Source organism: Penaeus chinensis, chromosome 42, assembly GCF_019202785.1.
Source record: "Penaeus chinensis breed Huanghai No. 1 chromosome 42, ASM1920278v2, whole genome shotgun sequence".
Taxonomy (NCBI): domain Eukaryota; kingdom Metazoa; phylum Arthropoda; class Malacostraca; order Decapoda; family Penaeidae; genus Penaeus; species Penaeus chinensis.
The window spans coordinates 1,697,914-1,712,520 of record NC_061860.1 but is presented as its reverse complement, the minus strand read 5'-3'; the positions used below and the strand labels follow the sequence as shown (position 1 = coordinate 1,712,520).

The window sequence follows — 14,607 nt, the reverse complement described above, 5'->3', positions numbered from 1 at the left end:
ATATATATATATATATATATATATATATATATATATGCATATATATGTATTCATATATATACACATTCCTTTTTTCTACATGGATTTTTTCTGCTCGAAAGACGGCTTTAAGGCCATTTTATTGCTCTTTTCTTGCAGAAGAAGCGTCAATCATGACAGTCACCTACAGCAAAAACATCCCGAACACCAATTTCTGTGGCTTCACTAAACTCCTCTTCAGGTATGTGATGGGCGGTGTTAGGATGTGAGTGGGCAGCATCAAGTGTACCACATCAGTGAGATTATGTTGTTCTTATATATGTATGGTTTCCAACATGCAGCTCAAGATGTTTATCGATCTTTATTCGAAACATGATTTCCTCTTTTTTTCAAAATTAAACTTTTCGACTAATAACTGATTTCGATATTTTTCCTCTTATGTTTTCAATGGATGGACGCCTTTTTCGGAAGTTTTTCAATTAGGGAGTGACTGATAAATGGTTCTTCAATACGTATACCAAAGTCGAATGTAAAAAAAAAATCGACAATATACTCAGAGAACACGTAGCTTTACATTCAGGTTTTAAAAATGGTATTTCGTCTCGCATCCTACAGATGGCGGGGCAGCGTTTTTAAGCTGGTATTGCCAGAACTTGCTGTATACATGTTTGTGTACTTCATGTTCTCAGCTCTCTACAGATTCGCTCTCCCTGAAGACTGCAAGAGGTATGGCGTTAGACCCTTGTGTGTTATTGTAAACGTAATGTGGGCGTGGCTATAACAGCTGCATGACTTTGCTAGACGGTTTTGTTAACTGAGTATTATTACTATAGTCGTTATTATTGTTTTTATTCATAATCTGATTATCATTACGATTATCATCATTATTATGATTATCGTCATCGTCTTTATTACTCTTGTTATTAACCAAATAAAAATTAGCATTATATCAATGTTATTATTAGGGAGAAGAGCACTCGCTATCCTTCACGAGTCCTCACGCTCCATCCGCCTCCCAACCCTGACAGAATATTCGAAAAGATCGTGTTAATCTGCGAGTCATTCAGCTCCTCCGTCCCCCTCTCCTTCGTGCTGGGCATCTACGTGACCATCGTCGTGACCCGGTGGTGGGACCAGTACATGCTTATTCCGTGGCCTGATGACGTGTGCATCCTGGCGGCCACTTACATCAACAGGCAGGTGCGTGGTAGGGGCCGGGGCGGGGTGGGGGGAGGGGAGGGGTGATGCCGTGAACTGGTGTGCGAATTGCGAGATTGGGAGTGCGGATAGGGAGTGTTTGTTATTGAAGAAGAGTGTGGTGATGAGAGATTGTATGCATGTTTGGGATGAAATATTATGGATATGAAAGGCTGTTTATTTTTCTTTTCTTTTTTTACTTTTGGTATTGTGGGTGCGTTTTAGCTTTGTACATATGTTATTCATATCCAGTGTATGATAGTATACTTATACACACATAAACACTCACAAATTCATACACCTATACTTGTATGCCCAGGTATGTCATTCGCCTTACTTTTCAATCATTTATACTTTAATAAATCTTAAATCAACAAGTTTCTCAACTGTGTAGATAATAATAATAATTATCATTATTATTATTATTATTATTACTGCTGTTTCCTGTTTTTATTATAACAACTATTACTAATATCATTAAAAAAAAAGAGTAAAAAAGATTAGTATAGCATAAATAACAATATACATCAGTACCCCCTCAAACAAAATATCCAGCAAACAGTCGTAATAGAATCACTAGGGTAACTTCCCCCCTAAGAACCTTATTTTATTTTCTATTCCAGGACGAGCGAAGCAAAACGTTGAAAAAGGCCTTCGTCCGCTACATCAATCTAGCCTTTGTTTTATCTTTCTCCGTTATCTCTCCTCGCATCGCTAGCCTCTACCCAACGCTGGATCACCTCGTCAACGCAGGTGGGCTTCCAGCGGATCGGGGAAGGAGGTTTGGTGGCGAATGTGCGTCCAAAGAGGGTCTTAGAGGGTCGCTTATTAAATATTGTTGATTTAAGCTTTCGTCTGTAACATGAGCATCGATGTCTTTTCGTCAGTGCACTCCAGTCATCAGATAAGAGTGCATTAACGTATATATATCGATGCTCGTGTTACAGATGTAGGTTTAAATTGGCAAAAACTTTTAATAAACGTAGTGTCGGGGAGTTGGTCTGAGAACCCCTTTCGACGCGCATGCCTTCATTTGGCGTTGGTAATGCGTCTTGGGTTATTTTGGGGGGGTTGATGAAGGCGAAGGTTCATGCAATTGGGAAAAAAGGGAAATGCAGAGTGAGGGGAAGTAATTAAGATGTGTGTAGTGATAGATTGATAGGTAAGTAGACAGATGTAAAGGTAGGTAGATAAGATATATTTGCAGAGCTGTTTCTCTCACTATCTCTCTCTCTCTCTCTCTCTCTCTCTCTCTCTCTCTCTCTCTCTCTCTCTCTCTCTCTCTCTCTCTCTCTCTCTCTCTCTCTCTCTCTCTCTCTCTCTCTCTCTCTCTCTCTCTCTCTCTCTCTCCCTGACCACAACCCGCGTCCCTGCAGGCTACATGACCCCGAGCGAGAAGGCGATCCTGGAGGCCCTAGATGAGGAGTCAAGCCACAACAAGATGTGGCTTCCGCTGGCCTGGGCTTGCCTGCTGATTGCCCAAGCACGGCGCGAGGGGCGGCTCATCGACGACCACGGACAGAAGGCCATCGCCATCGAGATCACCAACCTGCGATGTCACTGTAGCAGGCTTCAGGAATACCACACCATGAGTGTACCGTTGGTCTACACGCAGGTAAGGATGTTTTGACATAGGTAGGGTAGTTTCCAGTGCAGGTAAGAACCCACACAAAGTAAAAAAAAGAAAAAAAAGAAAAAAAAAAAAAACATCCTGCATACACATATTCACGAGTGACAGTGAATACATTTCTTTCCACAGCCAAGGACACATTATTCACATATTGGCAATGCTGAGTGGTGAGGGTATGTGTTTCGGATACAACACATACACACACACACACACACACACACACACACACACACACACACACACACACACACACACACATATATATATATATATATATATATATATATATGTATATATATATGCATATATGTATATATATATGCATATATGTATATATATATATATATATATGTATAAACAGATACATGCATACTTATATATAGATAGATAGATGGTTTGTGTATTCATTAATTTACTTGATTCTGGTTAATTTTCATAGTGATGTTAACAATAATTAAAACAAGAATTATGACGATAATAATTTGTCTTCGTACCACGTTATTACTGATGGCAATAATATTATTTCATGCCTATTGCAATGCTAATGCTAAATTACCGGTGCAGACCAGGACAAAACTAATAATCTTTCTTGTAAAGCTTTTCAAAACTGGTTTGAATAGATCTGACATATATCAACATTTTTTTTTCTTATCGTAGGCCACTTGATTTTTTTTTCCAATTGAAGATGGCGTCCAGATTCGTAAATTATGACGCCATAATACAAAGAATGAAAATGTTTTTCTTTATCTTATATTTTTGCTTGAAAGAGCTCTCCGAAAGTAGCAGAATACGTATAGGAATGTACCCAGTCAGATGCTTTTATAACAGCAAAATTAAGAAGAACTTGCCTAAAGTCAAATATTTCTTTATCGCCTTTCTACTTTGTATATAATTTGACATGAGCATCTAGCTTTCGCTTTATTATTATTTGCTTTGCCGTTTGACGTCAATTAAATGGAAGCTCCTCCCTTGGCTGGAATCATTGTCATCATCCTTGTTGAATCCGAGACATGTTTATCTATCGAAGGGGTCCCAAAGGCCAAACACTGTCGTCAGAGAACACTGGGGCATGGACGCTGCACTTAAAGGTCTTCGTCTCGAAAGGTAGATGCTTTCATCATTATAACAAGTAGTTTTATAGAAAATTATTTGGGGTTCCCAGGGGGTCATTTTTAAATTTTTGATGTAAACCCCTCGTTATAAAAAAAAAAATCTTATTTTTAAAATACGGTCAGGGGGGGGGGAAAATTCCTAAAAGGGGATTCTGCTAATTTTTGTGGGGCTTTAAGCAAAAATAAAGATTTAAAAAATGTTTTAATTTTTATTTCTGTAAAAGATTTTAAAAAAATTTTGTAATTTATTTTTTTGGAAGGCGCATTAGAAGTCGCCTCGATGAAAATTGATAATGTAAAACCATCAAGGGGTTTTTATTAAAAGTGGGGGGGGGGGGCGGGGGGGGACTAATTGGGGGTTAGGGGGGTTTTCATTAGGGGGGTCATTAGGGGAATATAATTATTTTTTATTTTGGGGGGGGATTGAAAAAAAAAAGGAACTCTAAAACCCACCAAATGGTACCCCCTCCCCCTCACCCCATACCCCCAAAAAAAAAAACCAAAAAATCCGGGGGGGGCCCAATCCCCGGGGGGCCCCCCCTGGGGGGCTCCCTCCTCCCCCCGCTAAAAAACCCCTCCTCTCCCCTCCCCCTGGGGGGGGGGCAACCGCCCCGGGGCCCCTCTCCCCTCCAACCTCCGGGGGGTCTTTCCCTCCCCCCGGCCCCCCCCCCCCCCCCCCCCCCCCCCCCCCCCCCCCCCCCCCCCCCCCCCCCCCCCCCCCCCCCCCCCCCCCCCCCTCCCCCTCCCCCCTTCTTTCTCCACTCCTACCTCCTCTTTTCTCCCCCTCCCTCTCCCTTTTTTCACCTCCTCTTTTTCCCTCCCTACCTCCTCTTTCTCCCCTCGCCCTTTTTCTCTTCTCTCCTCTTTTTTCTCCCTCCCTCCCTCTTTTTCTCCTCCCTACCCTCCTGTTTCTCCCTCCCTCCTCTTTTTCTCCCTCCCTCCCTCTTTTTCTCCCTCCCTACCTCTCTCTTTTTTCTCCCATCCTCCCTCTTTTCCCTCCTACCTCCTCTTTTTCTCCCTCCCTACCCTCTTTTTCTCCTCCCTCCTTTTTCTCCCTCCCTACCTCCCTCTTTTCTCCTCCCTCCCTCTTTTTTCTCCATCCTCCTCCCTCTTTTTCTCCCTCCCTACTCCCTCTTTCTCCCTCCCTCCCTCTTTTTTCTCCTTCCCTCCCTCTTTTTCTCCCTCCCTCCCTCCCTCTTTTTCTCCCTCCCTCCCTCTTTTTTTCCCTCCCTCCCTCTTTTTCTCCCTCCCTACCTCTCTCTTTTTCTCCCTCCCTTCCTCTCTCTTTTCTCCCTCCCTCCCTCCCTCTTTTTCCCCCTCCCTACCTCCCTCTTTTCTCCCTCCCTACCTCTCTCTTTTCTCCCTCCCTTCCTCCCCCCTCCTCCCTCCCTCCCTCTTTTTCTCCCTCCCTACCTCCCTCTTTTCTCCCTACCCTCTCTATATTTCTCCCACCCTCCCTCTTTTTCTCCCTCCCTCCCTCTTTTTCTCCCTCCCTCCCTCCCTCTTTTTCTCCCTCCCTACCTCCCTCTTTTTCTCCCTCCCTACCTTCCTCTTTTCTCCCTCCCTCCCTCTTTTTCTCCCTCCCTACCTCTCTCTTTTTCTCCCTCCCTACCTCCCTCTTTTCTCCCTTCCTCCCTCTTTTTCGCCCTCCCTACCCCTCTCTTTTCTCCATCGCTCCCTACATCCCTCTTTTCTCCCTCCATCCCTCTTTTCTCCCTCCCTACCTCTCTCTTTTCTCCCTCTCTACCTCCCTCTTTTCTCCCTTCCTCCCTCTTTTTCTCCCTCCCTACCTCTCTCTTTTTCTCCCTCCCTACCTCCCTCTTTTCTCCCTTCCTCCCTCTTTTTCTCCCTCCCTACCCCTCTCTTTTCTCCCTCCCTACATCCCTCTTTTCTCCCTCCATCCCTCTTTTCTCCATCGCTCCCTCCATCCCTCTTTTCTCCCTCCCTACCTCTCTCTTTTCTCCCTCTCTACCTCCCTCTTTTCTCCCTTCCTCCCTCTTTTTCTCCCTCCCTACCCCTCTCTTTTCTCCCTCCCTACATCCCTCTTTTCTCCCTCCCTACCTCTCTTTCTCCCTCACTACCTCCCTCTTTTCTCCCTCCCTACCTCCCTCTTTTCTCCCTCCCTCTCTCTATTTCTCCCTCCCTCCCTCTTTTTCTCCCTCCCTACCTCTTTTTCTCCCTCCCTACCTCTTTTTCTCCCTCCCTCCCTCCCTCTATTTCTCCCTCCCTCCCCCCTCCTCCCTCCCTCCCCCTCCTCCCTCCCTCCCCCGCCTCCCTCTTTCCTCCCTACCCCCTCTTTTCTCCCTCCCTCCCTCTCCCCCTCCTCCCTCCCTTCCCTCCCCCCTCCTCCCTCCCCCCTCTTTTCTCCCTCCCTCCCTCCCTCCCCCTCTTTTCTCCCTCCCTCCTCTCCCCCTCCTCCCTCCCCCTCTTTTCTCCCTCCCTCCCTCCCTCCCCCTCCTCCCTCCCTGGCCCTTCTCCCTCCCTCCCTCCCTCCCCCTCCTCCCTCCCTCCGTGGCCCTTCCCTCCAGGTGGCCACCATGGCGACGTACACCTTCTTCATCTCGTCCATCATGGGCCAGCAGTTCCTCGACCCGGGCCAGGGCTACCCAAGCCATTCCGTCGACGGCTACATCCCCATGTTCAGTATCCTGCAGTACCTCTTCTACATGGGTTGGCTGAGGGTGGCGGAGTCGCTGCTCAATCCCTTTGGCGAAGACGACGATGATTTTGATATCATCGAGTTTCTTGACCGCCATTTTGAGGTTTGGTTTCGTTTGTCTCTTGTTTTTTTTTTTTTTTGGGGGGGGGGGGAGAGAGAGAGCGGGAAGTTGTTTACATTTCGAGTGTGGTGTTTTTTTTTGTTTTTTTTGTTTTGTTTTTTTTGTAGAGAAAAAATAGTTATAAGGTTCTCATGTGGGTTTACATTTGATTCTAATGATAAGAGGATTTTCTTTGTGTGTTAGATGACTATTACTATTAGTTATGAACTGCAGTAAAGTATTTTTTGGTAGATGGCCTCGCATTACTAACAAACGCACATTCATCTCCACACAGTCTTTCTTTACGCTGGTTTCGTATCACCTTCATGTTAATGTCTACAATAAGAGTCTTCAGGTGCAGTTCAGAAATACTTCCACACTCTACACATGATTCCTTTGATAAAGTAAATAGTTGTAACAGATATATCTTTAGAATTATTACCATATAGTTATCGTCATCAGGGTCACTGTCTCATTTCCTACCTCTTTCTTTTCTCCCTCCCTACCTCCCTCTTTTCTCCCTCCCTCCCTCTTTTTCTCCCTCCCTACCTCCCTCTTTTCTCCCTCCCCAGTTTAGGTTACATCTAACAGTTGATTCTAGTTCACTGTCAGATGACAGAAGATGCTTTTATATAGGGCTTGAGGCAGTAGTTCAGGCAGGTGATGACGTGGCAAGTGAGGCAGCTGCTGCGTGCACTGGTTGGCACTGTGGGTTCCTTCGCCAACGAACTTCATGCACTCGCCTGCCCTGCTGTCCTCCCGTGACACAGCTGAGCTTCAGGGGAAATAATGAGAAGGGTTTATTCTCTACTCCAGTACCTGAAATAAGTAATCAGGGGGATGTGCGGTATTATCCACGGTCATGAGTTCACCAATGCCTATGAACTTACACATGAGCAAAGTGTTAAACTTTCTGGGCGTACCAGAACAGTTTCAGTCTTTCTTTTAGACAAAGTAAAAGTCAGTGAAAAAAAATCATGTGACATGAGCAGCTTCCGCTGCTATACGTAAAAGCATTTATTCTATGGTGAAAAAATACGAATTTCCCGGTGTAAACGATGCATTATAAAAAACCTAAAAGGGAAGGTTTTAGGGGTAAAAAAACAACAACAACCGTCGTCTTACCGCCAACTTTCGAAGACTAATTTTTGATGGCAAGTTAAACACTTTTAATAAGGAAGTTATTAATATTCTCTATATATATCATTAATGATGATTATTTACCGCTATCTTATTTACATAATTTTACAGAACTCTAACGGGGACAAATACCTCACAGCTTACCCTTTTCCCACTGCTCAAGGTGTCGTGTCTCATCGTGGACGAAATGCTGACTGTGCAACCGGACGCGGTGCAGGATTTGGCCCCAGGAAAGGCCCCCGTGGACAAGCGCGCTCCTCTGCCGGAGGTCGAGTTCCACTACACGCGAGAGAACCCGCAGGTCGTCATCACCAACGAAGTGAAACTGGTGACAGCATCATTCACTGAGGTGAAACAGGTGGCCGGTTCTTTGCCCATCCTGCTCCTGTTCCATCGACTATTTTGTCCCTCTCGTAGTTTAGTTCCGTGGGTCATACGGCTCCTCTTGTAGTGTAGTTCCGTGGGTAATACGGTTCCTCTCGTAGTTTTTTTCCACTGGCCATTTCATTCCACCGGCCTTCTTGTTTATCGCCCATTTTTCCTATTGCCCAATTTGTCCCACTGGCCGTCGTGTCCCATAGGCCATATTTTACCCGGTGGCTGTATGATCCATCGCTCATTTTGTTCCATCGGCCGTCCTCTCTCCTTGTCCACTTTGTTCCACTCTCCTGAAGATCGTATTGCTTTGAATGTACCAGACAGTAATTGTCCTTTAGTAAATTTGGTAAAGGTGGCTTTTGCATAAAGTTAAGAAAAAAATGGAGACCAACATTTATTGAAAATAAAATCAAGCAAAATAGATAAAGAAATAGATAAATGAATAGATAAATTGATAAATAAATAAAAAGATAAAAAAGTCACAGAAAGTATGCAAGTGCTTTCATTTTGATTTATCTTTTGGTTACTTTCGTTTTCAATAAATCGTGGTCATCATTTTGTTTTGTTCTATCTTAACTTTGCGCAGAAGTTACCAAGTGACCTCGAATATTAAAATTATGTTATATTCGCCCAAATCCTTCGTAAGCCTCCGAGAAACCCCAAAAGACCCCAAGGGCATGACTCGCTGTCCAGATGATCATGCAAAGGAGAGGGGGAGGAGGAGAGTGAGAGAGGGGGAGAGGGAGAGAGAGAGAGAGGGAGAGGGAGAGAGAGAGAGAGGGAGAGGGAGAGAGAGAGAGAGGGAGAGAGAGAGAGAGAGAGAGAGAGAGAGAGAGAGAGAGAGAGAGAGAGAGAGGAGAGAGAGAGAGAGAGAGAGAGAGAGAGAGAGAGAGAGAGAGAGAGAGAGAGAGAGAGAGAGAGAGAGAGAGAGAGATTGATAGAGAGAGAGAAAGAGATTGATAGAGAGAGAGAGAGATTGATAGAGAGAGAGATTGATAGAGAGAGAGAGAGAGAGAGAGAGAGAGAGAGAGAGAGAGATTGATAGAGAGAGAGAGAGAGAGCGAGAGAGAGAGAGAGAGAGAGAGAGAGAGAGAGAGAGAGAGAGAGAGAGAGAGAGAGAGAGAGAGAGAGAGAGAGAGAGAGAGAGAGAGAGAGATATTGATAGAGAGAGAGAGCCAGTGCCCCCAGTCTCCCTTCCATAAAGTCCGTCTCTCCGCCCACAGACCAGCGTCCCACTGAGCCTCCTTCCCCCCGAGGAGATCGGCCTCCGCCCGCAGTACCGCCAACGTGTGAGCAGCGCCCGCCGTTCCCCGTCACCTGTTGGGCCGAACGTGTGGTAGTGACGTCACTGGCAACTGGCAACTGGCACTTGACAGCCTCGAGCCCTAAATGCAGCCAAAGAGAGCCAGGTGGAGGAGGACGAGGAGGAGTTAATCTGCCTATATTGGGACACTGGTATAATCCGGCCTTGTTTATAAGCGGAGGGAAACACATGACTCGACTGTGTATTGGAGAGCTATGTTAAGGCAAACACGCACGCGCACACACACACACACACACACACACACACACACACACACACACACACACACACACACACACACACACACACACACACACACACACACATATCTATGTGCTTAGACATACACGTGTATACGTTTACATAAATCTATGTTTGTGATAGTCCTGTGGACAACTACGTCAGTGTTATATCTTGAAGTAGAAGTCTACGATGTGTGTAGGAGGACAAAATGAATTACACAAGGTTAGCATAAGGATAGCTTGTACGTGTTAATACATACCACCGTGGTCTACATTTAATCAAGTATTGTTAGTGAAACCTTAAATGGATATATCTTTTGTTAGAGAATTTGATACAGATGTAACGAAAATGGCTTCGCTGTGATGTTATTATTAAAAAGATGTTGAGTATATTTATTGTTCTGATTTACCACTAGCGTTTTTGTTTTTAAGAATTAACATTACTGTGAATAGATGTTTGAATGAGTATGTATATGGAATTATCGCCATATGGTCTCCATTTGATTTCTTTAACTGTGCCTTAAATATTCCTGATCCCAAATGCAATTTTTAGGCGATTATTTTCGTATTTTTCAAGACTCGGTTAGACTGTTGGTATTGGAATACTGAAACATATGCGGGCTTATAAAATATGCCATATGATTCTAATTATATTCCAATATTCGACGAATGCTTAAGAAAGATTTATATATATATATATATATATATATATATATATATATATATATATGCATATAAATGGCTGTGACTCATGGCACTGAACTTTGACTATATGAAAATAATGATTTGAGCGTTTCACTTGTTAGTTCTTAAAATTGGACATATATTCTCAGAATTATGTTAAAAATCATAAAGATCGGGTCGAACAGTGGCTTTCCGCCGGGATGTAGAAATTACAATTTTCCACAAAGCAAGATGAGGGCAATTACATCGCTCTGACTAAAATGACCCGTATTCATCAGTCAGTGTTTATGACCACTAAGGATCAAATAGAAATAGAAGAGATATAACTACTAACGTGGTGAGGCAATAAAATGCTATGAATCAGACTGCTGAAGGAATGTGTTATTCAGTGAAATGTAATAGAAAATAAGAGTGAAAATCGCGTCCCTGCTTCAAAAATATCGAAAATCGACAAAAAAAGTAAATCATCCACTTATATTATTCAAATATATCAGGGAAAACGAGCTATAAAATCAATACTTCTCCTATTCAGGGCTTCTTCGGCGACGCAAACCAAACCCTTAACGTTAATGAAGCGGTGTCATGGCATCCTGCAGCCGAAAGGGTAAGGATGCAAGGCATGTGCAGGCCAACCTTCAGGCATGTGTGCATCAACCAGCACGCCCCGATAACCCAGACAAAGCGATGGCGCTCTCAAGCCGAAAGGGCGAGGCGCAAGGCGGTCGAGGGGGCAGCCTCATGCAAGTGCACAGGGAGTATACCTCCTTCGTCCACCGAAACAGAGCCCGAGACATCTCATCCAGGACCAAGGCAGCCTCACAGCATCCCCTACATCAGATACGTATTCCTCTTTCAGAAACTCAGGCCACTGGCGGGAACCAAAGGGACCGCGGTGTCTATCCCACGATCACAATTTTCAATCGTGTTTGTGATTCGCAAACAAGGTGTCAGCCAGTGTACTGTTAGGGTCGCCATGCAGTAGTGTCTAAGAGGGTCTCCTTTGTATGATGGCTGGTAAAGCAATGAAATACGTAAATAAAGTCATATACTATATGATGACCGAAGATATAAAAGGTAAAGACAAGGTAAAGAAACAACTAAGAATGAAAATTGGGCCGCTAAAATGCCCGGCTAAAACTGCGTTTGTGGACGGCTAATTGTTGGCAGAAACACGAATATATTATCAATTCGTAAAGGCGCTTAAAGGAACAGCCTAAAATAATAAACATAAGAGAAAATGAGCAACCAACTACGTATCTCTTAATATATATATATATATATATATATATATATACATCTATATATATATATATATATATATATATATATATATATATTTACACACACATATAAATATATATATATATTTTTTTACACACACACACACACACACACACACACACACACACACACACACACACATATATATATATATATATATATATATATATATATATATATATATGTATAAATATACATATATATACATACACACGTACATACATACATGCAAACACAGACACATACGTATATATATATATATATATATATATATATATATATATATCCATGTATATGTATCTGTATATACATATACATGGATATGAAATGTAAAATCTAAATATTTCGTGTTACTGCCACCAGCTTAGCGAACGTTGGAGAATCTACATGACACGGGTGTCACTAACGTGACGATTTCCCACACTTGTTTTTACTGCTGTGGTAACTGACGAAATATTTTGACAGATTTGCTTAAACGTTCTCGACATTTCCATCCTCAATATTCATTGTTTCCTGGTCAGGAGGGACAGAGGCGTCCTCTGTGTCTTTTATTAGATAGTGAAACGCCTTGCTTTTGTCTGTCTTTAGAGGGTGGCACTGGCATGAGTGGGTGCAGTAAGAGTCCAATTTTTCTGGTTGCATCTGTGACTTGACCAAGAACTTGAATGCTGCATTTTTCTGTTGTCTGAACTCAAACGTTTTGTTGTAAATGGTCTTAAGAAGAGCCTTCTTGTCGATGCCTGCAAACGTTTTCAGCTTCGTTTTGTCAAGGAAGCAAAGAAATACTCAGTTTCTTCCAACTGTCATTTATGAACATTTTTGGCTTGTTTTTCTCTGTCAACAGCGATTTCAATGTCCTCCAAACCACTGATGACTTTCTTAGTGGCATTCCCACTTTTCTGAAACCTGAGATGGGCGGGACTGAGATGCCTTCTGTCTCTGATTGTTTTGCTTCCCATATTTCCCATCTGAAGCATCACTTCCAGGAACCAAGGCCTTTCATGAGCAGTCTTTGCCAGCTGCCTGTACGCTTCATGGTCACCTGGCAGACCAGATACCCCAGCACCTCTTTCTCCTGCTCCAGCATGAGACGTTTCATGAAAGTTTCCTCGATTGTCTCATCTACAGGACACTTATTTCCTGGAATATGTGTATATGTATATAGATATTTGCATATAATGGCTTGGTATCCAATTTAACATGTCAGAGGAGTTGCAGCAATGGAGCTGTTTGATTTTAGAGAGGATTGTTGTTATTAGCGAGGTTTTCATCTGACAGTTTGTTTCGGCCTTGGATTGCTGACAGAGAATCGGTGTAAACATATATTTCTTTGTGAGGGTTAGAGAGGGCATGTGATATTGCCTTCCCTGTGGGAATGGCTGTCTGCAGGGTAGAACATCCGCTAGATAATCGCCAAGCAGTCGTGTGGTTGTAAGAGCGGAAGGCGGCACCGGAGTGGCCGTTGTTTGTGTCATTGGATCCGTCAGTGAAAATTGTGAGTCTGTTCGCTGTTTCGATTTTGTTTGTGTAGGAGGGAATTTTGTTGAGGGTGCTTGGGGCAACGAGTGATCTCTTTTTGGGTAGTTTAAGGATGTTGGTTTGGAAAAGAGGAGGAAGCTAAAGAGGATTGGCTGTACTGGGGATAGGGTTTGGATTCTTTCTGTGAGCAAGTTCGAGTCTGACTGCTGATTGTTCGACAGCAGAGACAATATGAGAATGCCATCCCCTGCGGAGGTTGGTGTCTTCAGGTCTTGATAACGTTGTTTAGATTAGAGATCTGAAATTTAGTGGCTTTGGAGAAGAGAACCCGTTGGTTATATAAGAAGTAGCAATTTGTTTTGGCTCGCTTCTAATTTTGCTAGTAGGTTGGGAGTTAGGTCAGTGAGGGCTGTAAAATCTATTATGGATCGTATGGCCTGGCTGTAGAAAGTTCAGAGAATTCTGAAGCTAGCTCCAATTTGTATGCGTTTCTTCAAGTGTGCCAACTGGTCTTTTTGGTAGCAGCATTCTGAGAAGATTTTGCACTGTCTGTACATTCGATATTCAGGCTTTAAATGGTGAGATGGTCGTGAGGTTCTAGAAGGGCCAGTGTGCATTGCAGAGGATTTTGTGGGGTTGATATTGAGACCGAGGGAGTTGTATGAGCTGGTTACTAAGTCAAGATCATGTTGGGCATGTAAAATTTAATGAGGTTCTATGGTTATTAATTGAGGGTCGTCGGTGTAGCTGTAGAGAATTATTTGGGTACAGAAAGGAAGCTTACAAGTTGCTCTATGAAGAGATTAAAAAGTATGTGACTGAGGATTCCACCTTGTGGGGTGCCTTTTTCGAATAAGGTGGCAGTACCGTAGCCATGGATGAATCTGAGGGATGCTATGTTAACGGATGTACCAGCGTTTTTTTTCTGAAGGTGAAGAAATTGTTGTGGAGTTCAGGGATTTTGACTTGTATTCATGTGAGGATTATTCTCTCCATGGTTTTGCCTATACAGCTGAGGAGAGATGGGTCTGTATGCTTTTGGATCAGAGTATTTGGGAATTAGCATGTTTTCATGCTAAAGAGGATCTGAGTACATTCTTGTCCGATGTGAGATAGCATGTTGTATGTGATCCAATATTCTCCTGGTACTGATCTTTTTTGTTGTTTTCACAGAGCTTGTGGGTTATACGGTTTTCAGTGTCGTCAGACTCTTCGATGGCATTTTCAATGATGAGGAGTTGCAAAGGTCTGTTAGGAGCAGGTTTATCTATTGTGTTTTGTGGTAGGTTAGTGAAAGAGGAGCATTCGGCATATTGCTGAATGAGGTTGTCAGCTTCACTTTGGGGGTCAAGTTGCACTCGTTGTCTGGGGGAGCGGAAGGTGCCTGTGGCCTTGTGAAGATAAGTCCAGGTCTCTTTAAGCT

General features: G+C 43.4%; 1 protein-coding gene across 1 annotated transcript; it reads left to right on the top strand.

Annotated features, from left to right (window-relative positions):
- Positions 1-152: 152 nt before the first annotated feature.
- LOC125048048 (bestrophin-2-like) lies at positions 153-9,828 on the top strand. The gene is made up of 8 exons (XM_047646674.1): positions 153-220; positions 595-705; positions 1,008-1,179; positions 1,800-1,929; positions 2,553-2,791; positions 6,447-6,680; positions 7,981-8,166; positions 9,419-9,828. Exons 1-8 carry the CDS (start codon positions 153-155, stop codon positions 9,533-9,535), a joined length of 1,257 nt encoding a protein of 418 aa, XP_047502630.1. The 3' UTR covers positions 9,536-9,828.
- The last annotated feature ends 4,779 nt before the right edge of the window (positions 9,829-14,607 follow it).

Excerpts from the sequence above, each read along its gene's own strand:
- LOC125048048 (XM_047646674.1), top strand. The coding sequence starts at position 153 with ATGACAGTCACCTACAGCAAAAACATCCCGAACACCAATTTCTGTGGC. Across the intron at positions 1,180-1,799 it reads CCACTTACATCAACAGGCAG|GACGAGCGAAGCAAAACGTT; the intron begins GTGCGTGGTAGG and ends TTTCTATTCCAG. Across the intron at positions 2,792-6,446 it reads TACCGTTGGTCTACACGCAG|GTGGCCACCATGGCGACGTA; the intron begins GTAAGGATGTTT and ends CCTTCCCTCCAG.